Source organism: Cyanistes caeruleus, chromosome 1 (assembly GCF_971803275.1).
Source record: "Cyanistes caeruleus chromosome 1, bCyaCae1.hap1.1, whole genome shotgun sequence".
Lineage (NCBI taxonomy): Eukaryota > Metazoa > Chordata > Aves > Passeriformes > Paridae > Cyanistes > Cyanistes caeruleus.
The window spans coordinates 72951575-72974490 of NC_141701.1; the positions used below are offsets into that span (position 1 = coordinate 72951575).

Genomic DNA, 22916 nt, shown 5'->3' on the forward strand with positions numbered 1-22916 from the left:
ACAGAGTATATAGGGAGGAATGGAGTTTTCAAAGTTTGGATTTTGAGCAAAAGGTAGAGTAATTATGATACAGCGAGGTGCTGGAACAGAAGGAGATAAGTAATAGTTGAAGATTTGGGGCCGCTTGAGGCAAAGAGAAAACTTATGTTTTCCAGGAAAGCTCACAGAGACAGATGAACTCATCCTTAAAATTATATCCCTATTCATTGACCCATACACACCTCAGAGTGATGTGAAATGGGAGGAGTGAACTGATGGCAGATTTCTGGGCAGCTGGCATCAGAAAAATAGAAAGCTGTAACAGAAATAGTTTTCTTGTGAGAAACTCCATAGATTATCAGAAAAAGACTTCTGTTTCTCTACAAAGACTGATGAGAAGACTCTAGCAGGAATTGGGACTGTTTTAAACACCAAAGTTCCAAAGTTTTTTTTATATGTTGTCATGTGAACGAGAGAATGGTTAAGTAGTGGGGGATAAAGGGGTTTTCTGGAAGTTTATTCTGGTGTTCTTATCCTTGTAGTTTTGTTAATAAACTTTCTTTATTCCTTTTAAGTTTTAAGCCTGTTTTGCTCTTGTTCTAATCCATATCTCACAGCAAGAAATAAGTAAGTTTTCTAGTAGTTTTTTTAGTTACTGCTTTAAAACCACGACAGGTGCTCACCAGCACAACAAGCTCTCAAAGACTCTCCTGGTGGCTGGTTACCTCTGATCACCAGAAATGCCTCATGTGCTGGGACTCTTTGAGGTGCCTGGGCCCTGAAGATCTTGCAAGGTAGTGTCCTGAGAAGTGGCCCTGGCAGTGGCCCTCCAAACTCCTACATGAATAACACTTAGGTATAAACCTCAAAGACCCTCACCAAGGAAGGGTAGAGAGATCACACTCTGGTCTTCCATGCTGGCCTCTGGCTATGACCAAAGGCTGTGACTGCACCATTCAGAGAACTGACTGGGACAGAACAACTCACTTCTAATAGAAAAAGGGGACTCGCCTCTAATAAAAAATAATCTTGAGAACACTTAAAAAATTTCTAATATTTTGTAACATATTTTAGACTTTGCTGATGCTCCAAGGCATCAACATTCCCAAGGTGCATTTCTAAAAAGGCTGTAGCATTTTCCTCTCAAAAATATCAAGGTTAGAACACCTCAGTTGCTGTAGCCTCACACCACTGTTTTTCATTAATATCTTCCCCAAATTCTGTTTGCCAGCTAAACCATCCCTCAGCAAATCTACAGAAAACGCCTACTTGATGCTCAGTATCCACTAGCAGTTTTAGGGAGTAAAAAGACAAAAGTTCGCTTGAGTTCTCTCCTCTGAATACTCTCCCAGCCACTGCTGGGTCAGTTACCTCCCACACCTGAATGGATTCCCACCTCTAAGCGGTCTAGCTCACCACAAAACAGTACCAATGGCTACAGACAAATTAATCTGTGCCTTTGTGAGGCACAGGCAGGAGCCAGACCATGACGTGTCATGACAGACTGTCCTTGAGACTGGTAGCACTGGGGAGTGAGATGCCAGCAGATGATGCAGGCCTACATGTTAGACACCGCTGCCTCTCAGTGACTCCAGGCACACAGGGATTGAAGATTTCACTTTAAGAAGTATTTATATTAAGTTTGCAGAATAAAAGCAAGTTCACCTCTCCTTTTACACTTGAAGAGCTTCTGCTGCACAGCTGATGAAAGGCAAAATGTCTTCAGCTCTCTGTTTATTAATGCCAGCAAACATGCCTGAAAAAAATATACAGGGCTCATATTCATTCCCTGTAGCTCGTATTACCTATTAGAACTATAATGCTTTCAAAGTGATAGTCTCCATTTACATTGGCCCTAGCATTTTACCTTGAGTACAAATCCTAAGCTATCAAAATGCAGTGCTCAAAATGAATATGAAGGTGCCATCTTTACTCTGCCACCTTTTAGAGTACTAGTACTGGGTCACTAATGCTATTTAGAATTGTTTCTCTGTAATTGGTACAGCTCTTCTTCCTCAAGTGCTTTTCACTCTATAATCTCAGACACTGAAACATTTGTATTTTCAGAACATAGAGCACAATAAATCAAGAGTGAAGTTTTTGTTTGATTCTGACTCTTGAAGGCATTTCAATAGCACCTGCAGGCTGGGCTGACATCTTGCCAATTGTTTTGCAATCTCGCTTGATTGAAGGCAAAGCAACAGATAAGTAAAAGAGAAACTGCAGACAAGTAACCCTGGGACTGCTTTTGTAAATAAACAAAGGATATCATTTTTAAAATATACACTTATATCTAATGTTTATATCATTCCTCAAATCCTAAATGTCCCAGTGGGGGTCACATGGTAACAGATGTCATTGCTAACATTTTCCGTGCTTTTTAATGTACAGATTCTGTCTTTAAAGATTCTGTCCTGCAGATATCCTGCATCCACTAACAAAGTCATTCCTATCATGAAGGACCAGTCATCTGAGAGTGACACACATGGATGGCACACCATGACAGCCAGGTACAAAACCAGGTGCACAAACAAACTAAACATATGCATCTAGGGGAGAGCGGTATTATGGATCACAATAGATCAAGCTCTATAGTTTCTATAAGTATTTACCTTAGCCACTACTGACTGGTGGTGAGCCAGCCATTGGCATACAAAGAACAGTTCTAACACTGAATTTTTCAGTGTAGATGTTGTAGAAGCTCTTTGGGGCCACAAAAAGCAAAGAGTGTTTAACCAAGATCCTCATAACAAGCTCACTTGACAGACTCATTTAAGGCTTCAGCCTTTCATTCCAAACCCCTCCAGCTGTCACAACTGTCACATCAGCAGCAAGCTAATGTTTATTGTGTCCTGGGTAATAAATCAGGCCCTAAAAGGAGAATTCTTGCATTTTCTATTCATTATCTCTTGGCCAGAGGGAAGGAATTAGCTAAGGAATCAGCTTTTTATGTGGGTGTTTTTATTAGCAACTCAGATGCAACACTAGCCACCTGCAAAAAGGGTGTTAAAGGTGTTCACCCAAACTACATGGTCCAAAGAATCTGATCTCCCATTGCTTAACACCTCTGGGATGAAGGAAATCTTACATCCTATTTTTTAAAACTAACTGTTCTCTCATTGTAGGGACATAGACACGCACATGAATATTAATTAGGTCTCAGTTCAACTAGAGTATGTCTTAGTTTTACATCCTATATGTACATACATGCTGCCTTTTGCAGTGAAGAGAGATAATATATATTTCTTTATGTTTAATCTTGTAGGTTAGAAGAACCAGAACTTATCAAAATGCACTTGCATTTGTAGATTTCCTTCATCCAAAGGCCTCTTCCACAGAAAAAATTTCAAGGACACGTAGATTTATGGATCAAAAAATTGTCCTCTCAGTATATAATTAGCAGGGGAAATTGAGGTCACTGAGCAGCATAAGAAATGGCCAGTATACAGTTCTGAAATGATATGATAGCTCTTCTTTTCTCTTACCATCTTCCAACAACAGCTTTACAGAGCACAACTGAATTTACTTCTGTGCTGGTCCATTTACTGTCCTAATTTTAATATTTAAGGCTTTACTTCTCTAATCACAGCTCCTGTTCACTGCTGATTTAAATACACCAGAAAGTAAAATAAAGTGTGCAACATTCCACTGGCATGTGCCCCAATCTGCTGGTCTCCAAAAGACAAAGCAAGAAGACCTTTATATTCCTCAGAGATATCACTTCAAAAATGAAATATAGCTTAAGATGAGGTGCACAGAAATAAGGCTTTTTTTTTTTTTTAATAGCAAGCAAAGTTTTCAGTTAAACACTTTAAGTTCACAAGCAAGCATAAAACAAGTAAAAAGGCAATGCCTCCCTTCAGAACTGAACACTGACACACTTGGTGCAATTTTACTCTGAAAGGAACTGAACACGTGGTTTCAGGCACATTTGAAACTTGACAAGGTATTTGTCATTTCAGCTGCTATCAGCATACAGAAACGTGGCTAACTTTCATTTTAACTAAATCCACTGTTCTGTATTTCAAAAGGCACTTCTGGTTTAAGAGAGAAGCCAAGTGGGTTCCATTGTGACCCCGAGATTAACTCAGTTGGCCAGAGCATGGTGCTAATGACACCAGGGTTGTGGGTCCAGTCCCCCTATGGGCCATTCACTTGTTGGATCCTTGTGAATCCCTTCCAACTCAAGAGTATTCTGTGCTTTGGAAACTGTGATTTCAATGCTGTGCTCTCCAGGTCACTTGCTCCACTACATGTAAAAAAGTGATGTCACTATCCATCTTAACATGGTATCAGATATCCACTGACACCTGAGCAGCTACTACATATGGCTCATAAGAACTCATTTTACACACCTTCATAACCTGCCACTTCCCTGCCAGAAAGGAGGATAGACACTCACGTTTTCTAAAAATATCTCCAATGTAAGCTGGAAAGCAGAGATTATGTTACAGGGCTTCTTTCAAGGTCACTTGCAAGATCTATGCTTGCCATGGCTTTAGTGTGCTGCATTTCAGTTTTGTCATTGACAGCATTCGTGATTTGCAGAAAATCATCAGCAACCATGCATGCCTGTCAGCTCCAAATAGTAATAAATTACATTCCCAGAAAAATGCATCACATTCTTTTTCTCACCTCTGATCAGCATTCTGAAGTGAAGGAAAACAGTCATTGCAATAGAAATTACTTCTTTGTTCACAGAGTGCTTTGTCAAATACAATGCACTCCACCTCTCCTCTCAGGCCTTATATCTGAATGCTAGTTGCTTCCATTTTAAAATTCAAGGAATAGTATACACTAGCTGCAGTTTTTTTCTCTGAGGGGGATGAAGAAAATCAATGAATGCACATTCTTGAAGGAGACACAAAAACATAGGGACAAGCAAAATACAAACCCTCCACATTACCAAGAAATTACCTTTATTAATTTTATATAATAGAATCATGCACAGCACTTACCAAAGGTTACAGCTACATGCTGATTTACTTTACTCATCTGCCGAAGAAATCCCACGATTTACTGCTGCAGACTTGACTCAGTTTATTCTTGAGCCAGCCAGTCACTGTGATCTGCATCCCTCTGCATTCTTATATAGCAGATAATGTTAGCTGTAACCAGCTATAATTAAATGTCTTTATCTTGCGAGAGAGTGGTGTGCAAAGAATTTAAATTAAAACAGAGATTCATCTTCTTAATTCTTTATATCATTGCAGCCTCTGACCAGCAACATATCCCCCTGTTGTAAAACTGTACTCATATTGGCATACTGCCTGTAAGGAGGTTGTAGCAAGGTGGGGTTGGTCTCTTCTCCAAGGTAACAAGCGACAAGGTAATGTAAGAGGAAATGGCCTGAAGTTGTGCCAGGGGAGGTTTAGAGTAGGTATGAGGAAAATCTTCTTCACCAAAATGGTTGTCAAGCTTTCGAACAGGCGGCCCAGGGAACCGGGCACTCCTGGAGGTATTTAAAAGATGTGTGGATGTGGCTTTTAGGGTTTAATGGTGGACTTAGCAGTGCTGGGTTAATGCTTGGACTCAATGTTTAAGAGTCTTTTCCAACCTAAGCAATTCTATGACTATGTGAGCACAGAGTCTAAGGACATAACGCTGCAACAGTCCCTGGGCAGTAGCTACCACCTCTACACTGTATCAAATATATTTGCTGTATTATATACACACTGCACATATATTAAATATAGAATGCCCAAAGTATCAGAAAGGTCCCCGAAACACTGCGGCAATTCCTCCATATTCTTCATCAAATCACTTATGTTACAGAATGTGTTATGTAATGTTAACTGCAGCTTTATGAAAAGCTTGTCATCTCTTGTGATTACAATACTTGCTTTTTCTGAAAGATCAGAACTTGGAAAGCAATGGAAAATGTTACATTTTATTTCCTTTACCATCCTGGTTTATTACCAGGCTTAGATTCTCTAGCTTCATGGGGGCTGAACAAGCTTCTCCAATTTCATAGTAGAAAACAGCAACTCCCATTCTAGCTGGTAGCATCTACTTTTTATTTTACGTGAGACTGAACTATTCAAAACAGCACATCCACTGTGTCATAAAACTTCATAATAAATTTCACTGTCTATAAAATGCTGATTAGTCATGCAGCAGTCTGTAATAAAATCCCATAAATCCCACAAAGCTGCATCCTGCTGATTTACAAGGCACTTACAGAGAAAAAATAGCCCAATACACAACTTCATGCTTTATTGTTGCATTATTGCCACATTGACAATTACAGAAAATTTCTTTTGCAGTTATTTCAAGGTAACATCTGAACATCTCCTGTCCTTATATGCTATTGTAACATATTTAAAAAGCATCAATAACCATCCGTAAGAAATCCAGTTCACCAGTTATGATTATTTTGGACAAGGTAATGCTTGGGTAAGGACACCTATGTATAAACACGGATACCTCCCAACAATATATAATATGCTTTCATATAGAGACATTTTCTAATCATGTATGATTTTCAGCATTCTAAAAGCTATCTTAAGAGACATAGTTCATTGTACAAACACATCTATCTAAGTAATCAAAGACAAAACTCAGGTATTATCTATATATGCTGTATATATTGCATTAACAACCAGGAGCAGTAGTTTGTAATTTGAAAGCATCCATCCTCCTAACTTTTACTGTCAGAAAGGATGTGGTATAGCTTTCAGAACCATTTCTACCTATTACAAGACATGGAGCCGAGGTACCCAGCCCCACCTCACCATGTGCCTCCACACTGAGGTTTAGTTTTCCAATGCTGTCAATGGAGCCAAGAGTGATTGAGCTCAACCTGAAAGAGCCTTCCCTTTGGTCAATGATGCCATACCTAAACTCTACTGACTGTCCTGACTGCAACACCACCGACCTCCTTCAGATGCAGGCACAGCACGAGGCAGAGATGAATCCCACCCAGCTCCCCCTCAGGCCAGCAGGTACCAGAACTGACTGCGATGATTGCTGACGCAGCACATGGACGGCTACGGTGCACCATCAACCACCTCCTGTCCTTAGTCTGCAAACATTCCTGCCAGCAAATCATCTTCTGCAGAGGTTCCAAGAGGCTCAACAATGAATGAGTTGCTCAGGTGTGAATCCCTTGTACACTCATAAGAAACAACAAACAAGGCCTCTGCTACATCGACATCAGAAACAGAAAGCAGATTTGAAAAGTTACACATATTCTAATACAGAAAAATTCTTATAAACATTCTTTCCTTAAGGCAAGTATAGTTTCTAATCAAATTGAAAGTAAGGACTGCATATATAGATTGTACATCTTTCCTTGGGTTTCAAATAAATATGTCCATGCAAATAATTTGCAAAACATCATTTCCATTTCAAGCCTATAAAGAGATGGAAATGTCAGGTCCCTCACACCCACATGAAGTGAGTTATTCCACTTGTGAAATGGGCCATATTTTCCAGTATTTTGTTGCAGTTGTTTTAAATCAGCTACTCGGGAAATAATTATTAAATCTGCAGAATTTTAAAAAAATAATAATTTTTAAATTTTCCTTACTGTTTTTTATCCAAAAATAAACTAGTAAAGCCCCAAGTAATGCTAAACTTTCACTTATTTGCCAGGTGAATGGTTGCAGCTTTATCTCTCACGTTTTTGACATCATTAAAACTTTATAAGCCTGGAGGCTTTTAAAGGCTGCATTGTATTTGTAGTCAGTTAAAAACAGAAGAACACATTAAAACAGGTAGAATGTTCAAAATTTTTTTCCAGGTTTTTACAGAGGTGAGTTATGGAAGGAAAATTATAGAGCTAAGTTATTCTGAACTGAGAAACCAAATTATTTAATTATGTGGTAAAAATAAAACAATTGCTCTATTTGGAAATAATTTTCCTTTCACTTCCTCATATCACTGCTGTCATTCAGAATAAGAAGACTAGGAAAAAATACGATGCGCAAAAGAGGTTGGATCATAAACATATTTATTTGTGGTATCTCAACTTCAAAAGGTGATCTCAAATTCTAAATTTAAGAAAGTAAACAAATTTTTCATCAACTTATTTTAAGTTCAATATGAAGATTCACAAATTCCTTCAGCTTGGTATTGGAATGTGAAATCACCACCTCAAAAATACAGCCCCCAGTGAGACTCATGAGATTGCAAATGGGTTGTCTACAGAAGCAGTGTTCTTGTATTTCTGATTTCTCTCTCCTCTCCATACTCACAGATCACCAGATGGGAAAAATCTCAGCAAGACTGTGAGAGTGCAAGGGGGTATAAAGAAGATTCAGCTGGATCTCTGCTCACTTGAGAATGTATGGGAGCCCCTTCATCATCTCCCTGGTTGAATCCAGAGGGCACTGGGGTGTAACACTGTAGGATACTGAAGGCTGTAAGGGTTCTACATAATCAAGACACTAACTACATAATCATAATCAGACATAACTACATAATCAACCAATAACTTCTGTCTCAACACACCCAACAAACTCCCTCCAGACAGTGAGGGGCTCTTCTTTCTTACTGGCTTAGCATAAAAGCTACATTAACTATCTGCTATTGTGAGTCCACAACTAAAAGTACAATTTTTAAGCTCATTAATCATATTACTCATACTGAAGTTTTTATCTTGACAGTAAGAAAATCTTATAAAAAAGCACCCCTGATCAGCAAATACTCAATACAGAATTTTCCATCTAGGAGGGCAACTGAACGTCTTCATTTTTATTAACCCTTGAGAATTAAAGTAAAAGAAACAGCATATTATTTTAGATGTCAATTTTACAGATTTGACAGTGTGAATCCTAAAGGATTTTTGTCTTCTCTTGAAAACTTATTCACGGAGAGCAGTTTGGCAGAGATCCTGATGGGGAGCTCATTTGCGAGGCTGGTGGATGTGCTGTTTGACATGCTGTGGGTGTGGAAGCTTTTCCACTGAAGGATGTGGTTTCTGATGAGCCACCTGAGCTGCAGCTGGAGGGAAGTCCTTATCACCCTGTTTGGAGAACACAGCAGGAAAAGTTTCAGGAATCTTAAAAGTGTACTTGCCAGTTCTAATTGATGTAAATTCTAAAAAACATGAAAATCAGATGGAAAACAGTGTTGCATGCTACTTTGGAGTCCCCCTGTACACATTCTATGTTTTTATTCTTTTAGCCAACTTCAAAATTTTTCTTATGCAAGCTTCACTTCTTCCAGTTACACACACTATCCAATAATAAAGAATCTTAATGTGACCATAGGGGAAAAAACCCAAAATATTCCTATCTTCAGATGTGTTTGTTTTTCAACAAGCCACTAGAAAGAACAGACTATTTTAAAAGTAAGTTAAGGCAGCATGAAGAATACCTGAACAAAAAGCCTACTGTAGGAATCAGAATTGTAGAATGGCCTGATTTGGAAGGAACCTTAATGATCATCCAGTTCCAACATCTATACCGTGGGCAGGGATGTCTTCCACTAGACCAGATCACTCAGGACTCCATCCAACCTGGCTTTGAACAATTCCAGGGATGGGGCATCCACAACTTCTCTGGGCAACCTGTTCCAGTGCCTCACTACCTTCACAGTAAAGAATCTTTCTTAACATCTGATCTAAACTTACTCTTTCAGTTTGAATCCACTCTCCCTCATCCTGTCATTCCATGCTTTTGTAATTCGACTCTCTCAGTCTTTTTTGTAGGCTCCCTTCAGGCAATGGAGAGCTGCAGCTAAGTCACCCCAAAGCCTTCTCTTTTCCAGACTGAACAATGCCAGTTCTTTAGGAAGAAAGCAGGATCTAAAACTACTTATGATTCAAATTTTAGGGATGGCTGGATTTTAACTTTAAAATGCTCTTTTAACTAGATCTGCTAGTGTTAGCTCTCAGGTGCTGCTGTTGGGCAGTCTCAGTCCAGGAGTTACATATATGTCACCTATTTACCATTGCCATTTCTAGGGTCAGTGCCAGGAGGCTTTCAAAAAGCAAGAGGAAACAAATACTATCAGTACTCAGTGGCAGGGGGACAACAGCACTAAAACTTCCCCCTTCAGAAAGTGGGACAAACACATCATAGTCCAGAAACTCCCGCTATTCCAGATTCCACTAGCTCATAGGGCAACAACCTTACACTATTTTGTTTTGGTTTTGTTTTAATCACTGTGTTAACTTGTTACATTTTGTATTTTTTTCTCTACTACAACTCCCTATCAATTTTCAACGATCTGCTCTCCTCAGACTGGATCAACATTTTCTACCTTCTCTCCCCTAATATTGCCAACTGCCCATTCCTTATGGGCTAAGGAAAATGGCATCAGCTCATTCTTTCCACCTATGGCATCTGACACAACCACAGCATCTTACAGTAAACCACACTACAAACCCCAGTGATGTAAGGTAACCACATAAAGCCATGATAAAACCCCTGCCACAATGAATGAGTTACTGATTACATGATTAATGGCTAGTTAATACTAAGGATTTACAGGTCCTGCCTGCTCTTAAAGTCCAGGGAATAACACCCTCAATCTCAAGTACCTTAAGGCACATATGGCAGCTGAAATGCACTATCTTCAAGCATGTATCCTTACAGGCAGGAGGGTTGCTCATCACAGACTGAACTACAGCAGCAGTTTAATATGCAGCCACTTCCAAAGGAAATGAATACAGTAATATCTAGCTTAGATATAAAAAGATGAGCCGATAAACTTGAAGTGCTAAAATTCAAAGAAAAATGGTGAAAATTATTTCAATGAATAATTTCTGTTTCACACAAACCCAGAAAGAATGGTCGAAGGGCCTTACACAAATATAGAAAATACAAAGCGTCTTCTTACAAAAGAGAAAGGGGTATGAAAAATATTGATTTTGTTCCGATTGGTGGTAATTCTGAAAAGCTTACAGTAGTTTTGCTCATTGAGAGAAATTTATTGATAATCTTACCCTAGCAATGACACCGGAGATGAATACCGCTGGCTTAGGTGGGCTGAAAAAAATCAGAGGGATTATTTGTACCAATTATTTAGAAGGCAAAAATGAAAAGGAAATCACACATACAGTGCAAAAAAAAGGAGGCATTTTTGGAATCTGATTAATGTTTCAAATAGACAAGATAAACTTCCTCTTCAAATGACTATTGCCTTAATAGTACTTATTGCAGGTAAAACCACACCTGTAAGTTCTGGGTTGTATTACTTCACATTGATTGTGACGGCAGAAAGAGGCTAGTCCAATAATACTACTGCTTCTTAAAGCCAAGTCTTTGTTTGCACATTGGTTTCTTAATCCTCAAATTTTATACATAAACTGCCAGCAGTACTTTAGGCTTAGCGTATTTTTATTGCACAATGAAAACTGTAGCTGGACTAAAGTCACTGCTGTGTTAGAGAATAAAATAAATTTCAAGTTTACATCTGTCAGTCAATTGCATAAGGATTCAGAGTCACAGAAAGAGTAACATTCTGTACTTTAAATCATAGACTTTCAAGCAGGTAGTCTATTACAAGAAAAAGGAACATGTCTGCAATCAAACAAATATTAAAAAACATAAAGCAAAGCCTTTCCTGGTTTCTCATTTGCAGACTCTCCATACAAACCAACAGGAATAGACCCTCCACAGCCAGAGTTCTCTGAAGCTTGGTCAGCACAAGCCATCAGTTTCCGTGGGTCACGGATCTCCTGAACTGACCACCTGGAGGCCACAGCACAGCCACATTCAACTGCTCACCCTGCTGGCATTGCCAGTGTCTAAATTACAGACACTCAGCAACCTCAGTGCTTCCATGGCAAGTAAAACTACTTGGCATCCGCAGAAGGGTTGAGACCTGGAGCTCCTGAAAATCTCCACAACAGAGGTAATTCTCCTGTAAGAAAACCACGTAACCTGAGGCACTACAAAGGGAAGCAGAGTGGGGAGGTGAAGGTGTCCCTCCCCCTGAGAACATCTGTAACTGAGGACTCAGAGCAGCTGGTTCATTAACCTGGATCAGAAGAAGGGTTCTACCCTGAGATGTTACAGCTCACAAGGCTGGAACAACACAAAACACACACATTTCAAATCACTTATTAGAGGAATGATAGTGATTACTATGGTGCACTTTACAACTACATAGCTTGTAAAAATTTATTACCATGATGTTTTGTGAAGTTAAGATAACAAGTAGCACAGTAGTAGACTTAATATAATGAACTCATAAATATTGCCTGAGCCCTGCTTAAGTCACGGTATTGCTACTCAGTCTCTGAACAGCTTGGTTATTTAACAATAGCTCAGCATTTCTTCTAGAAAGTTTTAAAAAGTCAGAAAGACAAAGTTAGAAAAAAATGAGAAAGGAAGAGAGTTCTGCTCTAAAATACTTCCATGGAAGAGTAACAGTGGTATTTCCTGCAATAGGTAATAACTGATAGCTGTATTAGACCTTTTCAATCCAATTTTCTGTCAGTACAAACTAAGAACAAGCAAAGACCAATAGCAAAACACTTCCATTTCATTCTAATTGTACTGAGCAAATTAGTATGTTACAGTCTGCATGAGACTTACTGGATGATGAGTAACAAACTCAAAGAAATAACTCTTGAGAAAATACAGATGTACTGCAGTGGCTCAAGCTATGACTCACACACTTACACCATGACATTATAAAGGAAATGAACAGTAAATAGGAAAAAAAAAAAAGTATGGCAATTTATTCTTCAACTATACATGGAATCTGGCTTTAGTCACACTCAGAAAAACTGTTTTTTGCTTGACATTGTATTATTACCAATACTGGATAGTGAAAAAGTCAAATCAGATGAATTTTTAAAAAAATATTCTTAACATGACCTTTGAATGTTCATTATGCTTGGATGATCCATGAAATTCAAATCAACATTTCCACAACAAAGACTCTATTTGCTGAATGCACCATGAGCTGTTCACCAACTACTACACTGTATTACCTGCTGTATGGTTCATAATTCTTGCTTTAAAAACAACTGCAATGCTCCATGGCTTTGGCCAAAAATGACAACCAGAAGGAATCTCTTGCATAACAGTTATTCTGAACACATCTTGTACCACTGCAAATTGCAAAAATCTTCTCCGAAACCCCAGTCTCCTGTTGAAATGTCCTGCTATATATTATTATTATTCAAAGCACCCAAACTTGCAAGTGTTAAGTCTCACAAGTACATGATAGAGCTGGATAGAGTTAGAATTTTTGGTAGATTTCCATACTTATTTTAATTTATTTTTTTAAATTTTTTATTATTTTATTTAATTGTACATTCTTTTGTCTTAGGAATTAGACTGAAGATTGTGTAAAGATCATCGTCATCTTCAGGTAAGCTAAAATCCAGTCTGAGGTTTATGCTTCAGGTAGCATTTCAGAAGCAGCTAGCACATCTTTATAAAGAAGACAAAAGTCAGCAGTGTAGGAATCCAAAAATGGAGAGACGTTTCTCTGTTTGTCCTATTCTCCAAAAAAGTATTAATCCTATTTGCCACTGACAGAAAGGCTTCCAAATATCCTGGGTAAACCTGGATTTATAAAAAAAAATAAGTAGAAGGAAATAGAATGTTTAGTATGCCACTGAGGTGAAAAATATAGATTTTAGAGGGTTTAATACATGGAATAAAGATGGAGGAAAAAAGGCATAGCTTTTAGCTCTTCTTCCTTCTTCTCCATGATTCTGCAGTTTTTAAAAGCACAAAGAGTGATTGGTTGAAAGTTAGTTGCAGTTTTAGTTACTTAAGTAGATATAGAAAACTTATTTGTTAAAATATAAAAACAATACATGTGTTTGTAGCTAATAGGGTAAAAATAGATATAAAGATGAGGCAGCCGTGTGGTTCGGGGCCATTTTGTACCATCAGAGCAAAATGAGCCAGGCTGCAGTAAATTGAACTTGTGCAGATAGTCTGAGGAGACCTTCCAAGTTTTGTAATAACATCCTAATAAACACAAGAAACAAGATTCTAACGAGCTTGGGAGTTTTCTTTGAACCCAGAGAACTGAGATAAACGGGACTTCCTGTGAGAGAGTATCCCAAAAAAGCTCAGCCCAAAGGGGACTGAGAAATCTAGGAGTGAAAAAAAGTACAGAAGAAGTGCAGCAGAATCGAGAAAAGAAAAAACAAATTGAAAAGTTACACAGCAGTACCATTTTCCTAGTAAAAACTAAAATTGTCAGACACAAAGCATTTATCTTGAACGCTATCACAACCTAACATATTCAGCCTTGTTTGTATGCAATACATTCTGTGACTGTCTTTAGTTACCCTGCCTTGGAAACAGGACACTGATTAGGGCTCTCCCATAGGTGTGGTAGACACAAAACCACCTCACTTAGGGTTCATGTGGCACATTCTAGGATAGTGCTGACACATAGGGAACAACCTAACAGGAAAACAGAGTTGCAAAAGGTATTTACGCCCAGATGCAGCTGGAACAGTTTTCTCCTTGGCATTCCCCCTTGTTTGCCATCTCCATGGATTTTTGACTGGACTCTTCCTGCTTCATACTACATTTTCAGCTTTTAAATGAAAGAACTAATGCCTCTGTCCTCCATCCACAAAAATCTTGCAGAAACCCTGGCATTTGTTTCAGGCTGTCCCAAGTTTCCATGATTAGCTGCAGGTGCACATGGTAACAAGGCTTCACCTCTCTATTTAACTCATTACACAGGCAAAATGCTTTGCTTGTACAGAAGACTCACCAGCCTAATAGGAAATTCGTTTCCATGTATTTATTATCCTGTAGCAGGGAAAAAGACAGAAAACTGGCCAGAAACAACAATGATTGAGTGTGTCAGTATTTATATCCTTTGTCAAGCCACTGGCTTTCCTTATATTTCTACCAGATTACATTGTTTCAGAAAAAAAAAATCTTTAAAAAATCAATATCTTTGATGATCTGTAGAACCAGAACCAGGCCAGAGCATATATAATCACACATCTGTACTAATGAAGAATTCAACAGATCAGAGAAAGGCCTGGATAACCAGTCACTGATTTAATTTCATTCCTAATGAAAGAAATTTTTCCACAGATGAACTTTGTCATAATAAATTCGATCTCTACTACCAAACTCCCAAACTATGGGCTTTTGTGGACCTAGATTAGATTCCACAACCGTAACTCTGTAATTGCACTCTGATACATCTGCTGGGATTGCAGTGTTGCAACATCACTCATTATCTTTCCCAAGAAACTCCTGAAAATAGAAACAAAAATGGAGAACAGGCAGAGGCTATCATTGCTACATTTACAATACACTTTCAAGTGCTTTAAATTCTGTTGATGTTTTATGCAAAGCACAACCTACATTTCCAGTAGTTTGTAAAATGTGATGGTTGTTCTGAGGATATACTTAATCTGACGAAAATCTGTTTGACAGACATTGCTTTGAAGATGCAGCATTCCTTTGTCTAGGCATCAGTAAACAAGGAAGCAAAAAAAAATTATTTCCTGACAAAAACTGATTTAATTTATACATATATGTGTTTTACAGCTACTTAATGCACACATTTATTTAAAGTTAATTAATAGCCACAGCTGATACTGTGTAAGGAACACAGTTTTGTGTTTGACAAGACTGGTTAGTGTTTGTGTCAATACTTTCAGAGAAAATACTTATTTTAACATATGGAGAAAAAGAACACATCTGTTAAGATCTAAGCGTTCAGAGAACTTATCCTGATTGTATATGTGCGATGCTGCACCTGTTTAACATCAGATTCTCTACCAGATTCATTTATCCTGACTGTTCAAATAGAATAAAGATTTCTATTATTTCATAATACTTAGCTTAAATAAGATCTTTATCTGACATGGAAGGTAAATCACAAAGAAGATGAAATAACATGAAAAGATCATTAAGTAGATTAAATGAGGCATTAATAATACTAAAATCTTATGCCTTTGCCTTAGAGGGATTGGTTGAACTGAAGTATGATATACATACTGTAAAGACAGTGACAGAAGCTAGTCACTATGAGGCCACAGAACACACATAGGGCAGATGAGTATTTATCCAACTCCATTAAAACAGAGAATTTGACTAAATCAGTTTTCTTATTTAACTGGGAAATTTACAGTTAATTCTATCAATAAATGCAGTGAATGCGCACACATACGTGCAGAGGCTGTGCATGTATACACACAGAGATTACACAAATTCACAGCTGTTTCAAGTGGTCCCAAATGCAGAACAAAGCAGAGTACACTGCTGTGGGGGGGATGAACACCTGCAGCCACTCTGGAGCACCCAAATTGCCTAATGCATCCCTTACCTGATGGGATGGATTGGATCTAATGCTGGCTTCCAGCAGCAGTTTGAACAGCAGATCCCGTCTGGAGGAAGGACTGTGAGCAGTGCTCACAGTGCAATCCAAAACAAAGGGCTCTATTCAGAGTTGACAAAACCAGGAAACACCCCCACGCATAAGCATCATTCCTGTTCACATGAACATAAAAGCTCCTAAAATGGGAAATGGGTCTCACTGCAGCCAGAAAGTGCAGAAGGTGAGTGTCCCATGTACGCTGGTGATCAGAAAAAGCAAAAGAACATACCAAGACAAAGAAAGAATGAGAAAAAGCAATAGTAAAAATAGTACCTCACAGTATACCTCAATTAAAATATGTTAATCAGGCCAGGAACACCATAAGTGAAGAACTAGAGCAAAAAATATAGATGGAAAAAACGGCTGAGAGAGCACAAAGAACCCATATAAGCAGAGAGCTAAGAACAATTAGCACAGAGTATACAAAGGAATAGGTAATATTGCTCTCTTTCATTTACCTTCTTTACAGTGTAAGTAGAAAATAACACTTGCAGAAGACTACATTAAAAATTACTAATAGCAGATACATTTAAAATAGAATTAAATGTAGAAGCTCCTGAAAATAAGGCATCAATCTCAAAATTTCCATATTCAAAACAGGTTAGCCTACTTTAAAAAGGACAAAACTACATAGATGCAAGGCTTTTGTTAGACTGGATGATTTTTTTTGTCAAAATATGTTAGATGAAAGTTAAATCCTTAAAACTGTATTAAACTAATCTTCTAGTTGGAATGATTCGTATTTTTGATTAAAGAATGGGAATGATTCATATTTATCTTTCCATATTTGTGGGAATTAATGATATGTCTTATCACTGGTGATCACCTTTTTGCTCTTTTAAGTAAGCCTGGCAAACAGATATACGGAATCTATAAATACATGTTTTTCAAAGACTTTGGAACCACAAATTACTTCATCATTTTAAATTATCCATCAATAATGCTGGAATTTGTGACTTGGCGTTTCCTTATTTTAATCAAATCATCCAGTGGCATGTACTGCGACTCAGCTGACTTATAGCTGTGGAAAGCAAAGGAACAATTTCTGTGACAGGCATGGAGAAAGCAAAGGAGAAATTTCTGGAAACCAAAGAGATTTCCAACATAGAACCTGGAGCTGCACCCAGCCCCCTGACCCTTCAGGCAAAGGCAGCACACAGACAGCATATCCTTGCCCCTCCAGCACCACAAAACAGCAGGGACTTGAAAAGTGAGCAGAACCTTCCACTGAAGGTTGCTTGCTCATTATTTCCCTGCCCATTTCCAAATAAGCACCATTCACTTTCCTTACCATTAGCTTAGGCAAGAGAAATGAAAACTATATATGAAATACTATGATCTGCAGTTACCCATTTTTCCCCCAACTGCTCCCTAATAAGAGCAAGTTTTATGGGTTTTTACTTTTTCCTGGCATAATCTGTACTCTATGAACAGAAGGTTCCCCAAGTATTCTGAGCAGTATTTCCTCTTTCATTAACAAAACCTCATACTTTAATCTTGCCCCTCTATTTCTGCAATTGGAAGTATTGTGCCCAGTTTAATCTTCAAGGTTGTTCGGGAATTTGTATTTTCTGGTTATGAAACATGAACATTAACTAGTCTTAGTTTCCATCTAATGCTTCTCTAAAGATGTCCCAATATGTTATTACAGGGGTGCTTACTTGAATTTACGGAGTTGCCTTTGATTTTGGCATTGTCTGCAAAATTCCAAGATGATTAAAATCATACTTCTCAGCAACAGAATAAAACTAACAAGCACCTTGCTCATCAGCTTGCTTGAAATAATTTCCCATTGGTTATAATATGTTTAGGTTATTAATTTTCTGGACAGAAAAGTAATAATTAGTCTGACTGACTACCAGAGGGAAATGCTTTCGCTGATTGCATGGAGACAAAAAGTATCTGATATTCTATAAAAATTTATTGTGTTGAGCTTTCAGATCTTTAGAATCATCCACAGGATGGCACTGTTGAACCTCAGTCGCCAGTAGATGAAGTAGGAAACAACCTTACAAACATCCAGGTGATGCAGCAAATACTAAAATAAGTAAAATCATCACTTCCCCTTGATGACAGATCATGACAAAACACAGTACATACACAAATATACACAAAATTCTTACACATACCTACAGACACTACTTTGGGATACAATTTTCTTGTCTGCATGTCTTAGACTGTGCCCCAATACAACCCAAGAGAATGCAATGCCCTATCAGAAAATTTTAATTACTATTTGTTTTGCTATTCACATACAAGCAAATTGGGTGTCCTGATCTTTTAATGAGGTGGTAAATGACTGGTCATTACATTTAATAGCAACTGATTGACATTCATTACTATTACAATCACTTTTAAGGCACTGAAGCATATGGCCTGATTAATCTCACCACCCTCTCATTCATCCTTGGTTTTAGTTCATGTATAACCCATGAAAGGAAATTATTTAAGAAAGAGATCCACCATCTCTTATCTATATTGTTGTACATGATATTGCTATTAGAGAATAAATTTCTCTTTCATGCTGCCTTCTGATCACAAAATTAAGTATTTCACCTTTCCTATAGACTCAGAAGATTTAAAAATAGTCTGCAAATCTCCAACTGCTGGTTGATTTATAAAGGTTAAATAACCCTGTTAATAATACTGTTATTGCACTATCTCCATTAACTCTTAGTGAACACCAATGACCAACTTTTCCCATACAGCGACTGCATCATTAGCCCACTTTATAATCTGTAACTACTTAACTGTGGAAAAAAGAGAGGTATGAAAACTGACATAAAGTAGTGCTTAAATGGTGATGCAACTCAAAAGAAACTCTAAAATAAGGAATGAAGTAGGGTAGACTTAAGCATTTGCAAAATTACCAAAGATAAAGACATTATCAAAATGGAGAGAAGACCAAATCTTCCATGTGTTTATGTCAGGTGCTGAAGTGCATCCCCATGCATGTTCCCATGATAGCACTGGACTTCCATGCTGAGAATTTCATGACCATGGGCCTGCACTGCAATGTCTTGGCTACAGAGACATAGAAGCCAGTTGTGACACTTTGTACTCCTCTCTTGGCAGAGAGATAGATGACAGATGAAAGATGGAGTCCAGCTGGAAACATATCTTGATGCTGTTGAATACAGGATGTCAGTGCAGTGAGAAAAACACAAGAAGGTAGAAGCTGAGAAGGTGAAAATCTTATCATTTCTGCCCAGGTGAAGCTGTGTTTGTCTCAGAGTCACACAGCAGTGGCCCAAAATTTCTCAACCTTTCCTGTTAAGAGTTCATAACCTGAATCTTGCTTTCCAGTGTTTTACAGTTGTCTTGGTTTTGAAGACAGATGTCTGCTAGGGAGGGCAGGAGCCTCCCTGGAATGAAAATCTAGACTCCCTCCCACAAATTACTATAATTTTGAAATCAAGGGGCTCTCAGGCAGAGATCTGGGGATAGGAATAACAGTTCTTTACTAGTATGTACAACAAGGCAAACAAACAACAATAATTATAGCATTAATAACAAAACAGAACTAGGGACCCCATGACAACTTTCTTGGCTGAGACGGGAAGGGATGGAGGAGAGGCTTTGTTTCACAAACCCCCTCGGGCGGGCAGTGCCGGTGCTCCTGCAGGGCTCTGAGGAACAGTCGGCTGGAACAGCAGGGATGAGCAGAGATCCTGGGCTAGTGGCTGAGATGGATCAGCAGCTCCACGGCAGTGGCTGGCACTGCCACACGTCCCGGCAGGACAGGGGGTGAGAGGCCACCAACGAAGAGGGAAGAAGAAGCAGCAGCAGCTCCGTCGGGGTGATGGCAAATTCCCTTCTCCAAACCACAACAGCTCCGAGTGTCTTGCTCTCAAGCCTAAAAAACCAGCCAACCCCCAGCTGCCCCTGCCCTCCCTCTCCCTCTGGGCCCAGCAAAACTCCCTGTGTTTCTCAAGCACACAAGTACCAGCCATCAGGTTTCCCCACAATTAATGGGCAAAGAATTCTATAGGTGAGAAGGAACAAAAGGAAGAACATCCAACCCCCAATAACAGTATTAATAATTCAGTAGATCTTTCTTTGCATCTTTCGCTCTCCTACTGCTTTGAGCAATTGCAGTATCATTTGTTATTATCCCCAAAACCACTGGAGACATGAAGTCAAATATGCACATGCATAAATACCACATCACCTTCCTCAGCCATGCAACTGTTGTGAGGAGGCTTCTCCACACAATTTTACACTGTGCATTCTGAGTGGTTTCCATCCTACAGTCATACCCTACTGTTACATGAAGCTCTCCCCAAGCATGTCTCTGCCCATAGCACGAGGGACCATAAGGAAGTTCTTAACCATAGAACAGGCCACTCCTGGGGAAGCTCTGAACACAATGAAGGATGTTGTTGGAAGGTCATGAAGATACTCTGGTAGTATCAGATCCCAGCTGACTGTATAAGAAGATTGTGTAAGCTGACTGTTCTTAGCCAAAAACTTGCTTTATTGACACAATTTTTCCTATTCTCCAGTGGCAAATGGAGCCATAAATCATGTCATCCAGATATAGAAAACATTATTTAAGTATGCAGTTTTATATTCAGACCTCAAATAGGAGCAACAGAAGACAGAATTAAGAAATGTTTTTAACTTAACAGCTTACTTTTAATAGCAAGAAACCCGCAAGTCCCTGATACACTTAGCCCAGATAGGTTTTTACTGTGACACAAGACAAAGTTCTCTTAAAGGCATTCAGACATGGGTGCATCTTTGTTTAAATGAAATTATTTCTCCACAGAGAAGCTGACCTCCATTGACCTTAGCGGAAGCAATCACTCAATTCCTCTACTACCATTACTACGCCTGTGCTGAAGTGATGGTTGGAAAGGCAGCAGCATTTTCCATCTGAAAACATCCAGTCACCTGAACACTATCAGAACAGGCTGTTTCTTCCTTCCATATTAATTTTAAGGGTTTAATCTGGAAGATCAATATCAGATGTTACTACAGTCATCTGCAAAACTTCCACCAGCAGTGAGACTGGGACTTGATGCCATGAAAATACACAAGAAACTAACACTGAGGAAATAGCAATGGGATTCAAAGCATTGTAATCTGAAGGATGTCAAGAGGAGTTCTCAGACACTACCATTTCACTCTGTGTGAAATAAATGTCTAGCTTTGTAGAGTGATAATAGAAGCCATGACAATTCAAATGGGTAACAGATCAATGTACTGTTAAATCTGAATATAGTACTAAAGTAGTACCCATTCATTTCAACGGAATGTAGAAATCTTAAAGCAACTACAAACTCCTGAATGTCAATACCACTAGTGATTTTTCTGTTAATCAAACAAGAATGACTGCTACTTTCCTAATTCAATCTCTTAATTCTGCCACTTCCTGGTGTTCTACTTGTTTGAATGACTTTTCATTGCTTTAATAAAGCAAAAGCAGCTCATTTCCTTAAAGAAGCATATAGCACCTGCAGGACAGCAGCTGACCACCTGGCAGCATTACCTTTTACCATGCAGAGCAGGGCTAGACTACATTTTTTTTGGTTTTTAATGCACATGTAGCTTTGCCTTGTCACTTCTTCACTTTACTTCTATAGAACAAATAGATCAGTTTCTTTGAGGAATGAAAATAAAACATACATGCACAGTCTCAGCTGAGTTTACATTTATTAAACAGCAGCAGTACTAGTGGTACTTTATGCTGTGAATTTGTACTAGTATTTTATACTGGTCATTTCTATGCACAGCACAAAAGAAAAGAACAAATATGCACTAAAAATTACTCCTTTTATTTTATGCACTACTTGGTGGGACAGTTCTGGTTAGAGAACTGTCTAAAGCTACATTTCTGTACTTCTACTTAAGGGTGTCCTCAGCAAGAACACAATTTATCCAAAATAACTGCCTGGTGGCAGTACTTCTGGCCACAGTCTGCATGTGATAACAAGTGACAACATAATAATGTGAGCTGACTTAAGAAATCATTACCCTACTCACCTTTGAAAAGTGTACCTATCTACTAAGTATCATCTTAGGTAGGATTAGCAAAAAAAACAATACCATTCCTCTGTATGCTTCAAAAACCTGTTTCTGTCATCCTGTATATATTTGGACATAGAAACATTTTAATTAATGTTTTTTTTATTTACTAATGAAGTGGGACATCCTATGCCTATTAACATGCAAATGCAGCAATCTCTCAGGTAATTTTTACTTTTATGTAGTTCAATGGAGTCCCACCACATGAGGGTGAAAACTAATGAAAACATTCACCACCATAATCAGATTTTTAAACAATTAAAAAGTGAAAATAGCAATTGTCACAATAACTACACCATCTATCATACACACAACTAATTTGTAAACACTACTTTTCATAACTTCCCATAATGATTTGTGACTCAAAGCTTATTATTTTCAATTTTTTCCATTTGGAAGAAATATTTTGTAAAAAGGAGCTATTTCTACTACAAAAATGTATTTTCTATTATTTATCTCTTGGTACCACTATATTTTCTTATTTCCCCTCCCACCATTAAGACTCCTCAATATGCTGGGACACAGAGCTAAACATGTGTGAAATGCTGATTATTTTAAGAGTCCAGCATAAAACACACCCCTGTTGAGTTTTCATTAAAAAACAAGTGGTTAGAGGGAGCTCAAGATCTGCA

General features: G+C 38.3%; 1 protein-coding gene across 7 annotated transcripts in view; it reads right to left on the reverse strand.

Moving 5' to 3' along the window:
• Window positions 1-6170: 6170 nt before the first annotated feature.
• Window positions 6171-22916, reverse strand: part of DAP (death associated protein) — a 59972-nt gene continuing 43226 nt past the window's right edge. For 5 of the 7 annotated variants that reach the window (XM_086846864.1, XM_086846783.1, XM_086846927.1 and 2 more), the window contains 2 exons: window positions 10874-10916; window positions 6171-8947 (listed from right to left, as the gene is read on the reverse strand). In XM_086846864.1, coding sequence (XP_086702990.1) covers window positions 8828-8947; window positions 10874-10916 — 163 coding nt within the window. In that variant the 3' untranslated portion in view covers window positions 6171-8827. The remainder of the gene's footprint in view (window positions 8948-10873; window positions 10917-22916) is intronic. The other 2 variants (XM_086846688.1, XM_086846618.1) reach the window with 1 other exon arrangement.